This window comes from Aythya marila, assembly GCF_965140915.1.
Source record: "Aythya marila genome assembly, chromosome: 6".
In the NCBI taxonomy this organism is placed as follows: Eukaryota; Metazoa; Chordata; class Aves; order Anseriformes; family Anatidae; genus Aythya; species Aythya marila.
The window spans coordinates 19,396,552-19,408,564 of NC_139047.1; the positions used below are offsets into that span (position 1 = coordinate 19,396,552).

Sequence of the window (12,013 nt, forward strand, 5' to 3'; positions counted from 1 at the left end):
AATAAAATACTAAAATGCATTTAAAAATTAGGGCTTTTAGTAGAGGAACAACATGCCAAGAACCACTTTGGACATGAACTAACCTAACTTACTGATGTCAGCTACTGGTGCAGTCACTCATAAATTTGTGGAAGTATTGTAACTGCATTTTTCATGTATCTTTCTAGTTAAAGGTAACAGAGGAGAGCTTACAGATAAAAGGGCAAAATCTAACAAGCACGTGGGGCAAAATCTAACAAGCACGTGGTTGGGAGAGGTGAATAGCTCAGCTACCTCCTTGTCTTGTAACCTGGAGAGTGCGTAGGGTACAAGCTGATGCATTTACTGCGTTTATCTAGTAACCTCTGAGTAGTAACGTGAATGTCACTTAGAGACAGATATTTTGTGCTTGAAATACTAAAATTGGGTTTGTGGGAATACTTTTCCTTAAAGAAAGTGAAGAATCTGTAGAATTCATACCAACTATTGGGTTTCTGTAATGAAGAAGAGAAATTATGTGATTTTTAATGACCAAAGATTGCTTCCTGAAGCCATATTGATAAATTAAAATGGAATATAGTTGGTGATTGTATAACGGTAGTATTTAGAAGGCAGGACAATTAGTATCACAAGTGCTATACTGATGTTACTGAATCTTGGTAAAAAGGAAATAAGTACTTTTGATAGTGATGAAAATTTGGTATTTCGTTATACCACATCAGACAACATGCATAGCTAGATGTTTTTCTAGTTAGTGAGTATATGACTTCACAATCTTAACATTCTTTGAATTAGTGGGCTTAATTTTACATGCCATACTTGATACTCCATAACTAAACCTGAACAATAATTTATTGATTTATAGCAAGTAGCAAATTAATAACTTGCTAGCTATTAATGTAGAGACAGATATAAATTCTTACCCCCAGAAGAAAATACACAAGCATCTCTACATTCCTCTTCACTCTCAAAACGATTTGCATTTCCATGACAGCCACCATACCAAAACTGAGCACAAGCATTGGCTTGTTTATCATAATACCATTTTATGATATAAACACGGCATGGCCCTTGATCCAGCCTTAACTTGCATCGGAGGTTCAGAACGCTTTCTAAAAAAAGAAAGAAAAAGGAACAAACACAGCTGAGTGTGTAAAAATCAATTGCACTGCCTAATTTTCCTAATTTTTAACTTTTGAACTGTTTTTTTTTTCTTTTTTTTTTTCCCTGCTAATATTATGTAACCATTTAAGATTCACTTCTAATGATGTTAGCGCATCTTAATAGGTCATTAACTAAACTGCCTCTTTTCTGACATGGTTCTAATAACTTAAGAAATAATAGTGTTACGTCTCCACATACAAAATGAGCAAACAGTATTTATCTGATTATTTTGACATCTAAATTTTAAAATCTAATAATCAGCAACAAATCTTGTGAGCAAAACAAAAGTGCCGTCCAAAGACTTGCATCAAGTATTTTCAGACCACAAGTGTGACCATCAACTTTCTGCAGTACATTGCTTTGGTTTTGACAGTAATTCTTTTTGTGGTGTGGGAGCAGAGGCATTAAAATAGTGGCAACCTACAGATACACATTAGAGAATTGTGACTTGCCAGTCTCACTCACTATAATACCATGAGAAAAACATTCTCCCTTCAAGTTTAATATTGTGATATCAGTGTTCTGTATGTGTCATTTGCATCCAGTATCTGGAAACTTAAATAAAATAAAATATTAGAATATAAAGCCTCCGGGTTAGTCGTGCCCATGTTCCCAGGAAGCATACAGTCTATTATGATGTTGTTTAATCATAATACATTCTTACTGGAACTCAAACATCTGAACCCCCAAAGTGATGAACAAAATACATTAAGATATTTCATCCGAAAAGAATGAACCCTTTGAGCGGTTAGCTAATTACTGTATTTTCCTTCAAATGGCTTCAAATTCTTTCCTTATTTCTCTTCTGAAAGAGAAATCTGTCCAATTCTGAAATCATTGTGCTACATCTTCTCTCTCTTTAATGAAGCCTCCTATCTCTACAGACTGACCATTTCTGGTCGAAGAATTCATGCTTACTGGCCCACCTCAGCTAGTGCTATGTCTCTCTTTGGTGCTGGTGCCATTTATCAGCTCAGTCTGCTTTTGCTATACAATGAGCAGTGAGGTTTGGCACTTGGGAAGATGAGAACTGGCCAACAGGCTGGTGAAGAATTACAGCTACATCTGCAATAAAATCCTGAAATGGCTTCTTTTCCACAGCACGGGCTCATGAAATCTTCAGAGTGGATAGGCCCAACAGAGAGACTCTGATTTAAAGCCTTATAAAGTTAGTATCGTGATAAGAGAGAATAAAATGAAAAATTAGTTAGGATCTATAACCTGGCCTTGGTGTGAGCCCTGCAGTTGAATGAGTCAGCACTTCATCTGATGGTGGCAATGATGATATGGCTGCAAGTAAAAAGAAACAACATGAGGCTTTTTTTTTTTTCATCAGCCAAAAGTAACTAGAAGTTGGAGATATTAACATTGATAATACCTCTAGTGTCCACTGTTAGCAAAGATGATTGTTCCTCTTCCTCTAATTCCTCTTCATAAGCTTCATGAACTACCACAGGAGGTACTTTGGTCTGAAATAAGCATTTGATTTTCTTTCCTTTAGAGATATTGTGCAGTGTCTCAAAATGAACAGGCCCTGCATTGTTTAGGTTTTTAAATGTTTTTCCTTCCCATTTGCCCAGACTGCAATGTTAAGAATCAGGATTTTAACCTCAGCGGATTGGTTTACCGGGACAGCTGTCAATCCTAAACATGTTTTTTGTTTCTGTTTCCAGTTAATTTTTTTCAGAATTTTATTAGAAACTTTAGCATGCAGGTTTCAGTTGAGTTTAATGACTATTTTTAAAGTTAATTATTACTGCAATTTCACTTTAATAAGGTTATTTTTCCCACTGGGACACAAATATAGCTGTATTAAACACAGCAATAATAATATTTGTAACAGGTTCAGGAATAAATTGTGGCCATTAGATAACTGTCTGCCTGCAATATCTGAACATGTATTCAGAACAGCCAGCTCCAAGTAGAGCAAATGAAAGGACCTACTACAGTACCTGTCTTGGAGAAAAGTAAGGGAAAAGTTGTATATTGCATCAGGCAACAGAGTAAGAAATACATCAAAAACTTTTGCTCATTAAACTTGCTGAATTTTCATACCGGGACTAATGGTTGAGGAAGATCACCAAGTCCCAGAGGACTTTCTGCAGTGGCTCCTCCAGGTGTCTGTGCTGAAAGTGATTGCCCATTAACATTGTTGTTCTGAAGCATGTAATACGAAGAACTTGAAGATACTAAATGTAAAGATGGTCCACTTAGGCTTGCACCATTTCCATTATGATTGTATATTAAGGTACCATGTTCATCTTCACAGAACTGGTTGACTAATTTGGACTCCAGAGCTGTTTAAAAGAAGTAGAAAACCCCATCATACACAGAAATTAATTGGATTTTTGAATTTGGATTATTTATACATGTAAATAATGCGCATACAATCTAGTACTCCTTTGGATTATTTATATGCATCTAAGAAGATTACTCCAGGCTCTCTAAACTGTATTTTATTATCACAAAATTGCCAGTTTTTAAGTCCTCTACATAATCCAAAATATGGTGAACTCACTAGGGCTGTTCATTTAAGCTTAGTACCAACTACTAGTTGGTAGTGGGAAAGTAACTGCTTACTTTACTCACATGAATAACCCAATGAGAATGGGGTATTGAAGTGAAAGTAAATAATTAGAATTTACCCCAGCATTAGATACTGGTTTCCACTCCAGCAGATCTCGTGCATGAGCACTTACTCAGCTTAGAAAGCTAGTTTAAATGACTGCTTTCCTAGCCTGTAGGCAACATCCCCTGTTGGCATGATATGTCATTGACTTCACCATGACGACTTAAAAGAAGGAAATTTTTATCTCCAAGATCCTGTTATTTTGCACCTTGGAACTAATCCTGATCAGCATCAAAACATGATTTCCACAAAGATAACATATTTTTTTTCCTCTGTTCTGAGAAGCATTGGATATAATGCAGAATAAAGCTTCAGTGAACGCACCTGGCAGGGTATTAAAGTCATCGATGAGATACATATGTTCTCTGTCTGGATCGGAAGCAATCAGATTCAATTCATGCACAAACTCAGCCTGTGTTGGATCTGAAGTATTTACAATTCCTATCGCATACATTTCGATGTTTGCTGCGTGAGCCTCTCGAACAACAATGTCTAGTTTCACTGCTTCTCTCTTGTCTGCTTGCCCATCTGTTAGCACAATAGCTACTTTTCGCACTCCTGTTCGAGCACCTAAAAATCCTTCCTGGGTTGCTTTACGGATAGCAGTTCCTGTGTAAGTGCCTTCTCCCATGTATTGCATTTTTCTAATTGCTTGTTTGACATCCTGTTGAGTTGTGTACTTGTTGAGATCAAATTCTAGCCGAACTTCTAAACTGTATAGTACAAGGCCAATTCTGGTAGCGTTTCTGCCTACAGTTACTCTTTCTACTAAAGCAGTTACAAAGTCTTTGATAATCTCAAAATTTTCTGGTCCGACACTCTCAGAGCTGTCAATCACAAATACAAGCTCCATAGGAATTTCCTTACACTTAATACCACAACCTGCAAAGGAAAAATAATAGTAAAAAATAACAGATCACAATGACTTGGTATCCTTTTGGAAAGGAGAAGAATGCAAGTTTTACAAAGAAAAACAGAATCTGAAATAAAAAACTTACCACATATCTCTTTAATTAATTTAATTATATCTTCTCTCTGGATATGAAAAAAAATACATATAAAAATATTGTACCATTTGCCTCTTTCAAATAATGCATAGCATTGATGCTACCAAAGATTTTGTTTTTGTTGAGTATCTGTGTCCACAAAGAACCTTAGTGTTTAACTTTCAAATCCGATCCTCCCAAAACTGGAATAAGTTCCACATTTTACAATGAGATATTTTGTATGGCATATAAGAATCATAAACGTGACAAAACAGAAACACCTCTATGTAAAACAATTAACTGCTATTATTGTAAAGAATGTTTGATGATGTGGTTCTCATTAAAACTTGAAGTCAAAACCCATTCAAATTTCAGAATCTAAATAAATTGGATATTCCTTTGCTCTTACAAACAATAGGGAGTGGAGAAGTAGATGCAGCTTCAGGAAACATTCTGCTTTTAGTGAGCTGGCATGTGAGAGTGCCAAGTCAGAATGGAATTGGGATTTGTGAACACTAGTGTACCTGGCCCACTGTATTACCCAGCTTTCAGCACTAAAACCAGCTGTTTCCTTCAGAGCTGTCTGTTCAGAGAAGTGATAGGCTCAGTGACATGCAAACAACATTTTCTTTATTACTAGAGCAATCATTTATTATATGTTTTGAAGTGGTAGGACTCATTTGGCACTGAGTCAGTCTTTCAAATACAGCCTTTTGCCACTGCAAATAGCTCCCGCCACAAACCTCACTGACATGCTGAATTTGGGCCTTGTGCAGTTGATGTTTAGCAGGAGTATAATTAAGGCCCAACGCATGACAGACCATGACAGGTTTGAAGATCTTTGCTCTTTAGACTCTTGATTACTGTTTTAAAAAGCTTCCTTGCAGCAGGTACACACCTGGCTCATCTAACACTAACTGCAAAAGAACATAAAGAAGAGAGAGAAGTAAAATCATCAGGAATTTTAAATTCCATATCAGCATGAGGCAGATAAAAAAAAAATCAGAAGCCTTTGAGGGGTTTCTTTCTATATTATTATTGAACTACACCTAGTCAGAAAACCCTTCCTATAATAATTTATGTAGGTTGCATTTTAATTGATCGTACCTTGTGTTTTGTTTATAATCTTGCTCTGATGGAATTTAAAGAAACGAATTTGCTTACTGTGAGGCCTTGGTCTCCTTTTGGTCCAGTTTTGCCCTGTAACAGTGATCATTAATTAAGCTACTACAATTAGTTAGTAAGACTGCAATTCAGAATATTACTTCATCAGTACCATTATTGAAATAATATGTAGTCAATAAGAACTTCTGCTAGAAAAAAGTGTTCTTGTACTAGCTTGTACCTACCATATCTGCACCACTGGAAAGGTGGTGAGGTCTTTATGCATAGTGGATGACCTCAAGGCTCTCACTGAGTCACTGAATTTTGGGTTATGTATACTTAACAGTATGCAAATGCCAGAATAGAAGGGTACCATGTTTTGTTTTCCAGCTTTTGGGGGCCATTCCATCAGCAGAAGTTACCATTTTGCCTTCTTTCATCAGTACATCAGCTTCAATCTACAGTTGCTTGGTTGCCATAGAATAGAACCACAGTTTTCTTCTTAAAACACACCTGTTGGCTTTCACTGCCTGAAGAAGGAACCCGTGTTTTGTGATTGAGGTACTCAGAATATAAATGTCTTCTTTGTGCTTTTATATGTTTTCATATTTTCAGTTTCTTAGTATTTTAGATTATGAGTAGTTAAACAGCAAGAAAAATGCATAACCCAGCTTTAGTTTTGAGCAGTTAAGAAAACAGACATGATAAAACTGAATTACTCACAGGTTCTCCAGCTAAACCAGGGTCACCCACATTGCCCTTGTCTCCTTTTTTCCCCTTTTCACCTGTAGCTCCTCGATCTCCCTTTGAAGCCATGTAGGTAACCAGATAGAAAGTGTAAGTCATTTTTTTGTTACATTTTTCACAGTTTTTGAATTTTGTGAAGAAGTTGTACTATTGGGTAAGCATTTTCATGGGGATAATAGCTGAAGCAGTTTGAAAAATGAACCATCCCAAACAAGTCTATGTAGACAGAAGGGTCTCATAGGATACTGAATGATGAACATGAGTAAGTGTCTGAGAAAACTAAGATAACCATAGGGAAATTGAGAAGAAAGGTGGGGAATGTGTTTGGAATGAGTAATGGAAATATTCTGAGAAACCTTTTGGCCCAGAAAAGGTGTTTAGGTTAGCAAACAAAGGAATTAGTGCCTTCGGGTTTGATTTTTGCTAGGCTATGGGAGTTTGTATATTTTTTATAAACTGATGTGATCACATCCAAAAACTGATTTCAACACACATTTATCTTAGCACTAATGTAGTCCCCAAATATTGCATAACTCTGTGGGCAAATGAAAGTCAACAATATTAAAACCAATATCTGTATTTCTTTTAGCTGCATTAGCAGATAAGCCTCACATGATATTAACATATGCAACATGGAAATTAATATAAAATATTAAAAGGGTCACGTGAATGGCTGGTGTTTTCCCTTTTCACAGAATTCACATGCCTTTAGTGAGAGCTGACTGTACTGAGCATTTTCAGTATGTTGGTTTGGGTCTCAGACATTATCTGTGATTTAGGTACCATACCTTCTGTCCCAAAAGCCCTTCTCCAGGAGGGCCTCGTGGTCCTGGCATTCCATGAATTCCTTGTTCCCCCTAATGATAATCCAGGTTAATGATATTAACACTACATAGTCACTCATCATGCATTATTTTTAAATGTTCAAAGAGGAAGTGTTTCAACTGCATTTTAACAAGTGTGTTCAGCAGTGTGTCTACCCTACTATATAATGTGTATAACATACAATATTTGAAAACTGCATGATCATTATCTGTTCTAATTGTCCTGTTCTCTCTTTCTGTCCCACTTTATACCTTCTTGTTTCCCTTTTCTTTCTTTTTGCCTTTTGAATCCGTCTCATCTGATACATGTTTCACATAAAAGTGCAAAGTACAGGGGAAATGAAACATTACACACAGATTCAGGATGGAGAATGTTTCTCTACCACAGGTGGTAATTCATATAACTACTTCAAGCTGTCTCTGTGGGTATGAAAGACCTGGGAAGAGGATAAATAATATTTTTCATTCTGGTTCATTTTGTGAGTCTATCGTTCCCTCTTAAAAGATGTCCCTGCTTTCTCTTCCCACGGTCCACACACCTTTGGGCTTGTTTGCAGCAGTAGAGACAGAACATACTTTGTAGGTGCTTAAATTATCTTTCTCACTGTCCAACCTCAGGTTCTGTTGCCATATAAGCAATAATAATGTGCACTCTGTTGATTCCTTAATACTGTGATGGTCAGACTGAAAACTCAGCACAGGTTAAATACTGAAGACACAGTATAAGGGAGTCATCTTACCTTAATTCCTTGAATGCCTTCACCAGGAGGTCCCAATGAGCCAGGTGGCCCTGGGCGTCCTATGGCTCCCTAGAGAGAAACCCTGCATGTGTTAAGTACAATATTCATAATAAAATCACACAATAATTTGTTGTACCACCATGTAATTTCCTGTCAGTCCTCTGCCACATTAATATCTTTTTATAAGTAGTGAGGATAAAATTGCTCTGGCTGATAAATATATATTTTTTTTATCTTTTATCAGATTATTTAAATCCAGTTGATACTTCAAAGGAGTCACTCAAGACCTTATGGTCAGAGAACATGAATCACCTTGCTGTTTGAGATGAGCGTTGCACTGAAGGATGGTTTGTATTGGTGGGACACTGAGGACTGAATTATGATTTAAGAGAGGATTATTATTTCCTAAATGATGTGGTATCTTTCATCACCACTAAGCTTACAGCGTCAGACCTGCAAACATACACACTAATGTGGCATTACAAATACTCTCTTGTTGCTAATTTATAAGCTCATTTTTTAAAGAACTCTAGAGAAAATGTTCCATTTCCATATGTTTTCCATAGGAAGTAATCAGAATGCATGCAGTATAATATTAATTTTGTACCTGTATTGCAAATCCAGTGGCCTTGCATGAAATTCTCAGTTTTCTCATTTGTAAGGATCCTGTATTCATGCCTAGCTCAGGTGGGATTGGTGCTTTACCACCACTTAGCCATAAACCTAGCCTGCAGGCCAATGTGTACAGTCCAGGACCAGCAAGACACATTGTACAGGTGATACATCCTGATGTTGTGAAATCCTTCCTTTTGTCCCAGTTCATTTCTCTTATATTCACATTCACATCCTGAAACAGCTTTTTGTATTAATAGACTTCTGAAGTCAAGCTGTAAGAGCAAGAATTTTCCATTTTGTGAGGTTTCATAAGGAAAATGGCTTCTTATTATTTCCTGGCATTTTTTCAGGATGTATATTATAATTATACATTACATTAGATTATTATTGATTTAATTCATAAAGTAAACTAAAAAAAAAAAAAGAATTCTGGAAGAGCTCAGCAGTTTGCCTGCAGCTTTAAGACGAAGAAAGGCAAGACACTGCTAAGTGCTTACTAGTCCATTAATCCTAGGTCTGGAAAAATGCTAGATCTGAAGAAATTTTTGCTACTAAATTGGAGGTACTCTTTGTAGGAGCTGCATGTTTTCTTCATGCAAGCTTATCATTTATTTATCCTCTGCAATAGGGAAGAGGCCATGGTTTATGTCAGGTTAACGGAAACATTTGTGATTTTCTACAAATTAAAGACTGTATTCCTTAGTTATCTGTTGGATTATTTATTTCTAGTGAAGTGTGAAGACAGAAAACATAAAGATGTGTATGCATGATCACATTCTATACTTTTTTTTTTTTCCCAATAGATTATGGGAGATGTAATTGTTTAAATGGCTTACTTTTGGTCCTGGCAGGCCTTCTCCTGGGGGTCCTGGGAGACCAATTGGTCCTCTACTACCGGGATCACCCTGAAAATTGATACTTTAAAAAATTAGTGAATATCAAAGTTTGATTTCTAGAATTCTCAGCATCTCTTGTGCTTAAACAGGACAAAGAGAGGAGATTTGCTGAACAGCACAGTGTAAGTCTAAACAGAGCTAAACCATGAATACCGCAGACAAGATGAGAAAGATAATGGGTTTTAACAATGGTCTAAACATACCCAAGACATGTACAGTCAGGCAAGTTACAGATAAATTACAATTCCCATATCATAAAATGAACTACAGTTCCTCCAAGCCAACAAAAATCTTTTTGCTTTCTTGCTTGTCAGAGTTGGATCATACTTGATGTGCACATTGGCACTGCTCTAACATACTTTTCCTGTGAGTGCCTCCAGACAGCTAGCAGTTTGAGGAGAATGGAAAAAAGACATTTCTCCTTTTAAGAGAAAGGAGGTATGTTTAAATAGCTGCACTCAATCTGTCAATTGCCTGTATAATTCAAGTAATCCTACATTCAGCACCAAGTTGAGTTCTGAACTGAAGCGTGAAGATCTGCAATGGAAGCTACCTTTTATATACTGACAAGTAAGTTAAAGCTGTATGAAAAAGATATTCCGACTGTGACCTATGGGTAGGAAGTATATCTGCATGCAGTGTATGTATGCATTTACTTTTCTAGAAGTTAAGGTCTGTACCTTAGGTCCTGGTAGTCCAATTCCATCAGGGCCTTGTTCACCAGGAATCCCAGGAAGGCCTGGCAAGCCCTGAAATTGTACGCACAGACAGAATATGAATTTAACTTAATATGAATTTAACTTAAGGCTATGTTGACTGCATTTTTATTAATATAGCTAGTATCTTGAATACATTGTCTCTTAGTGGGGTCACTGAGGTCTGTAACTGCTTAAATTCCACTCTGGTAAGCCAGAAGTTGTGTCAGTGTGCATCTGCATATCACCAATATGCTAAAGAAGCTGATTATCCCAATAAGTTGATTTTACCTATCTGCTCACAATACATAGCTAGCATATCACCAAACTCCCTGACTGTAGGCAGTAATCCTCCTTCAGTGCTCCATACACATGCAAGCAAGGGAGAGGAACAGAAGGCCTTTTCTCTTTGTATCCTCTTTGCAGGCATTAGTCGTATGTACCAGTCCAGGCTTCTGTAAAGGCCTGTAAAGCTGATCAACCCATTCTTTGCCACATCCTCAGCAGCCTGTTGAATAGAACTGAGGACTGTTCGGTCTTCTGACTCTGGACACAGTTGCTTTTTCAGTGGTTCTGGAAGATAGTGCTGCCCAGAGCACACACCCATGTATATGGACACAGCCGTTCAGCTGGGCTATGATCTCCTGTTTGGGAGTTAAAATTCTAGATGACTGTGCAGAAGACAGTATCTTACATTAAGATATTGAGGGAATTGATTGAGACGTTGGTGATACTTTAAAAAAAATCCCTGCTTGGAAAGTGTTGCATTGCGTAATCAAGAGAAGTGTGGGACTTGCACGGTCTTGGACTACTTCAGATTTCTTTTTCCTTCCATGCTGAAATGCATTTCCACAGTTGAGGAGCATAAAAGACAAGCAAATCTTTCTTGGCATGTCAGCTGTGGAAGTTAATCACTTTGGTGTACCTATTTGTTCCCAATTCACCTTAAAAAAATTGTCTGTAAACTTACAGGTGGACCAGGATAACCGTCTCCTTTTGGCCCAAAGGGCCCAGGGGGTCCTGGAAGGCCTCGGTCACCCTGATGAAGGCAGGAAAAACAGATGAGATGACTGCCAGTGCAATTGCTAGCAGGAAATGCTCCATGAAAGTGAAACTTCTTTGGCAGGCAGTAAGTTGATTTTATCTATCTGCTCACATATTTTACTATGTAAATGGTTATTGGAGGTTATTAATCCTGGGCTAAAAGTGGGATATTTAATAGCTCTGAGGATATACTGGACCTTCCAATTTTAAGTCACTAATTGGATCTCTTTTGAGAGCTCAGTCTGCTGTTATTATGACACCATGTAAGAGGGAATGGCTTCAGTTGCATTCCCCATATTTTTATTTATTTTTATCATGATTATTATTGCTCCAATTTTTGGGGCACAAGCCCATCTTGACAGACAGCCATAAGTCTAGCATGGGAACTGAATTACTGAGTAGCTGTTTTAGATAATGCTAACTGAAGATAGATAAACTACTATACATGTAGAGCACTGTGAAAGTTCTGTATTGCTTCTGCACGTGCTTTTTGTTCTTTGTGGTGAGAAAAAGGACTCAGGGCTGGGGACACCAGCAATTTGTGTGGTCAGTTTGAAAATGTTTTCTGTCACAAGGTTCCTGCCTGATTT

At 37.2% G+C, this 12,013-nt stretch overlaps 1 protein-coding gene across 1 annotated transcript in view; it reads right to left on the reverse strand.

The window, feature by feature from the left end:
• Nucleotides 1-390: 390 nt before the first annotated feature.
• The window catches only part of LOC309879355 (uncharacterized protein), a gene marked incomplete at its 5' end in the record, with an annotated part of 32,899 nt that continues 21,276 nt past the window's right edge, over nt 391-12,013 (reverse strand). Inside the window, 14 exons of the mRNA XM_082762956.1 lie at nt 391-473; nt 903-1,091; nt 2,365-2,433; nt 2,522-2,612; nt 3,199-3,440; nt 4,097-4,654; nt 4,771-4,807; nt 5,923-5,958; nt 6,586-6,666; nt 7,398-7,466; nt 8,174-8,242; nt 9,625-9,693; nt 10,365-10,433; nt 11,350-11,418. Of these exons, the coding sequence (XP_082619082.1) occupies nt 463-473; nt 903-1,091; nt 2,365-2,433; nt 2,522-2,612; nt 3,199-3,440; nt 4,097-4,654; nt 4,771-4,807; nt 5,923-5,958; nt 6,586-6,666; nt 7,398-7,466; nt 8,174-8,242; nt 9,625-9,693; nt 10,365-10,433; nt 11,350-11,418 (1,659 nt within the window). The 3' untranslated portion in view covers nt 391-462. The remainder of the gene's footprint in view (nt 474-902; nt 1,092-2,364; nt 2,434-2,521; nt 2,613-3,198; nt 3,441-4,096; nt 4,655-4,770; nt 4,808-5,922; nt 5,959-6,585; nt 6,667-7,397; nt 7,467-8,173; nt 8,243-9,624; nt 9,694-10,364; nt 10,434-11,349; nt 11,419-12,013) is intronic.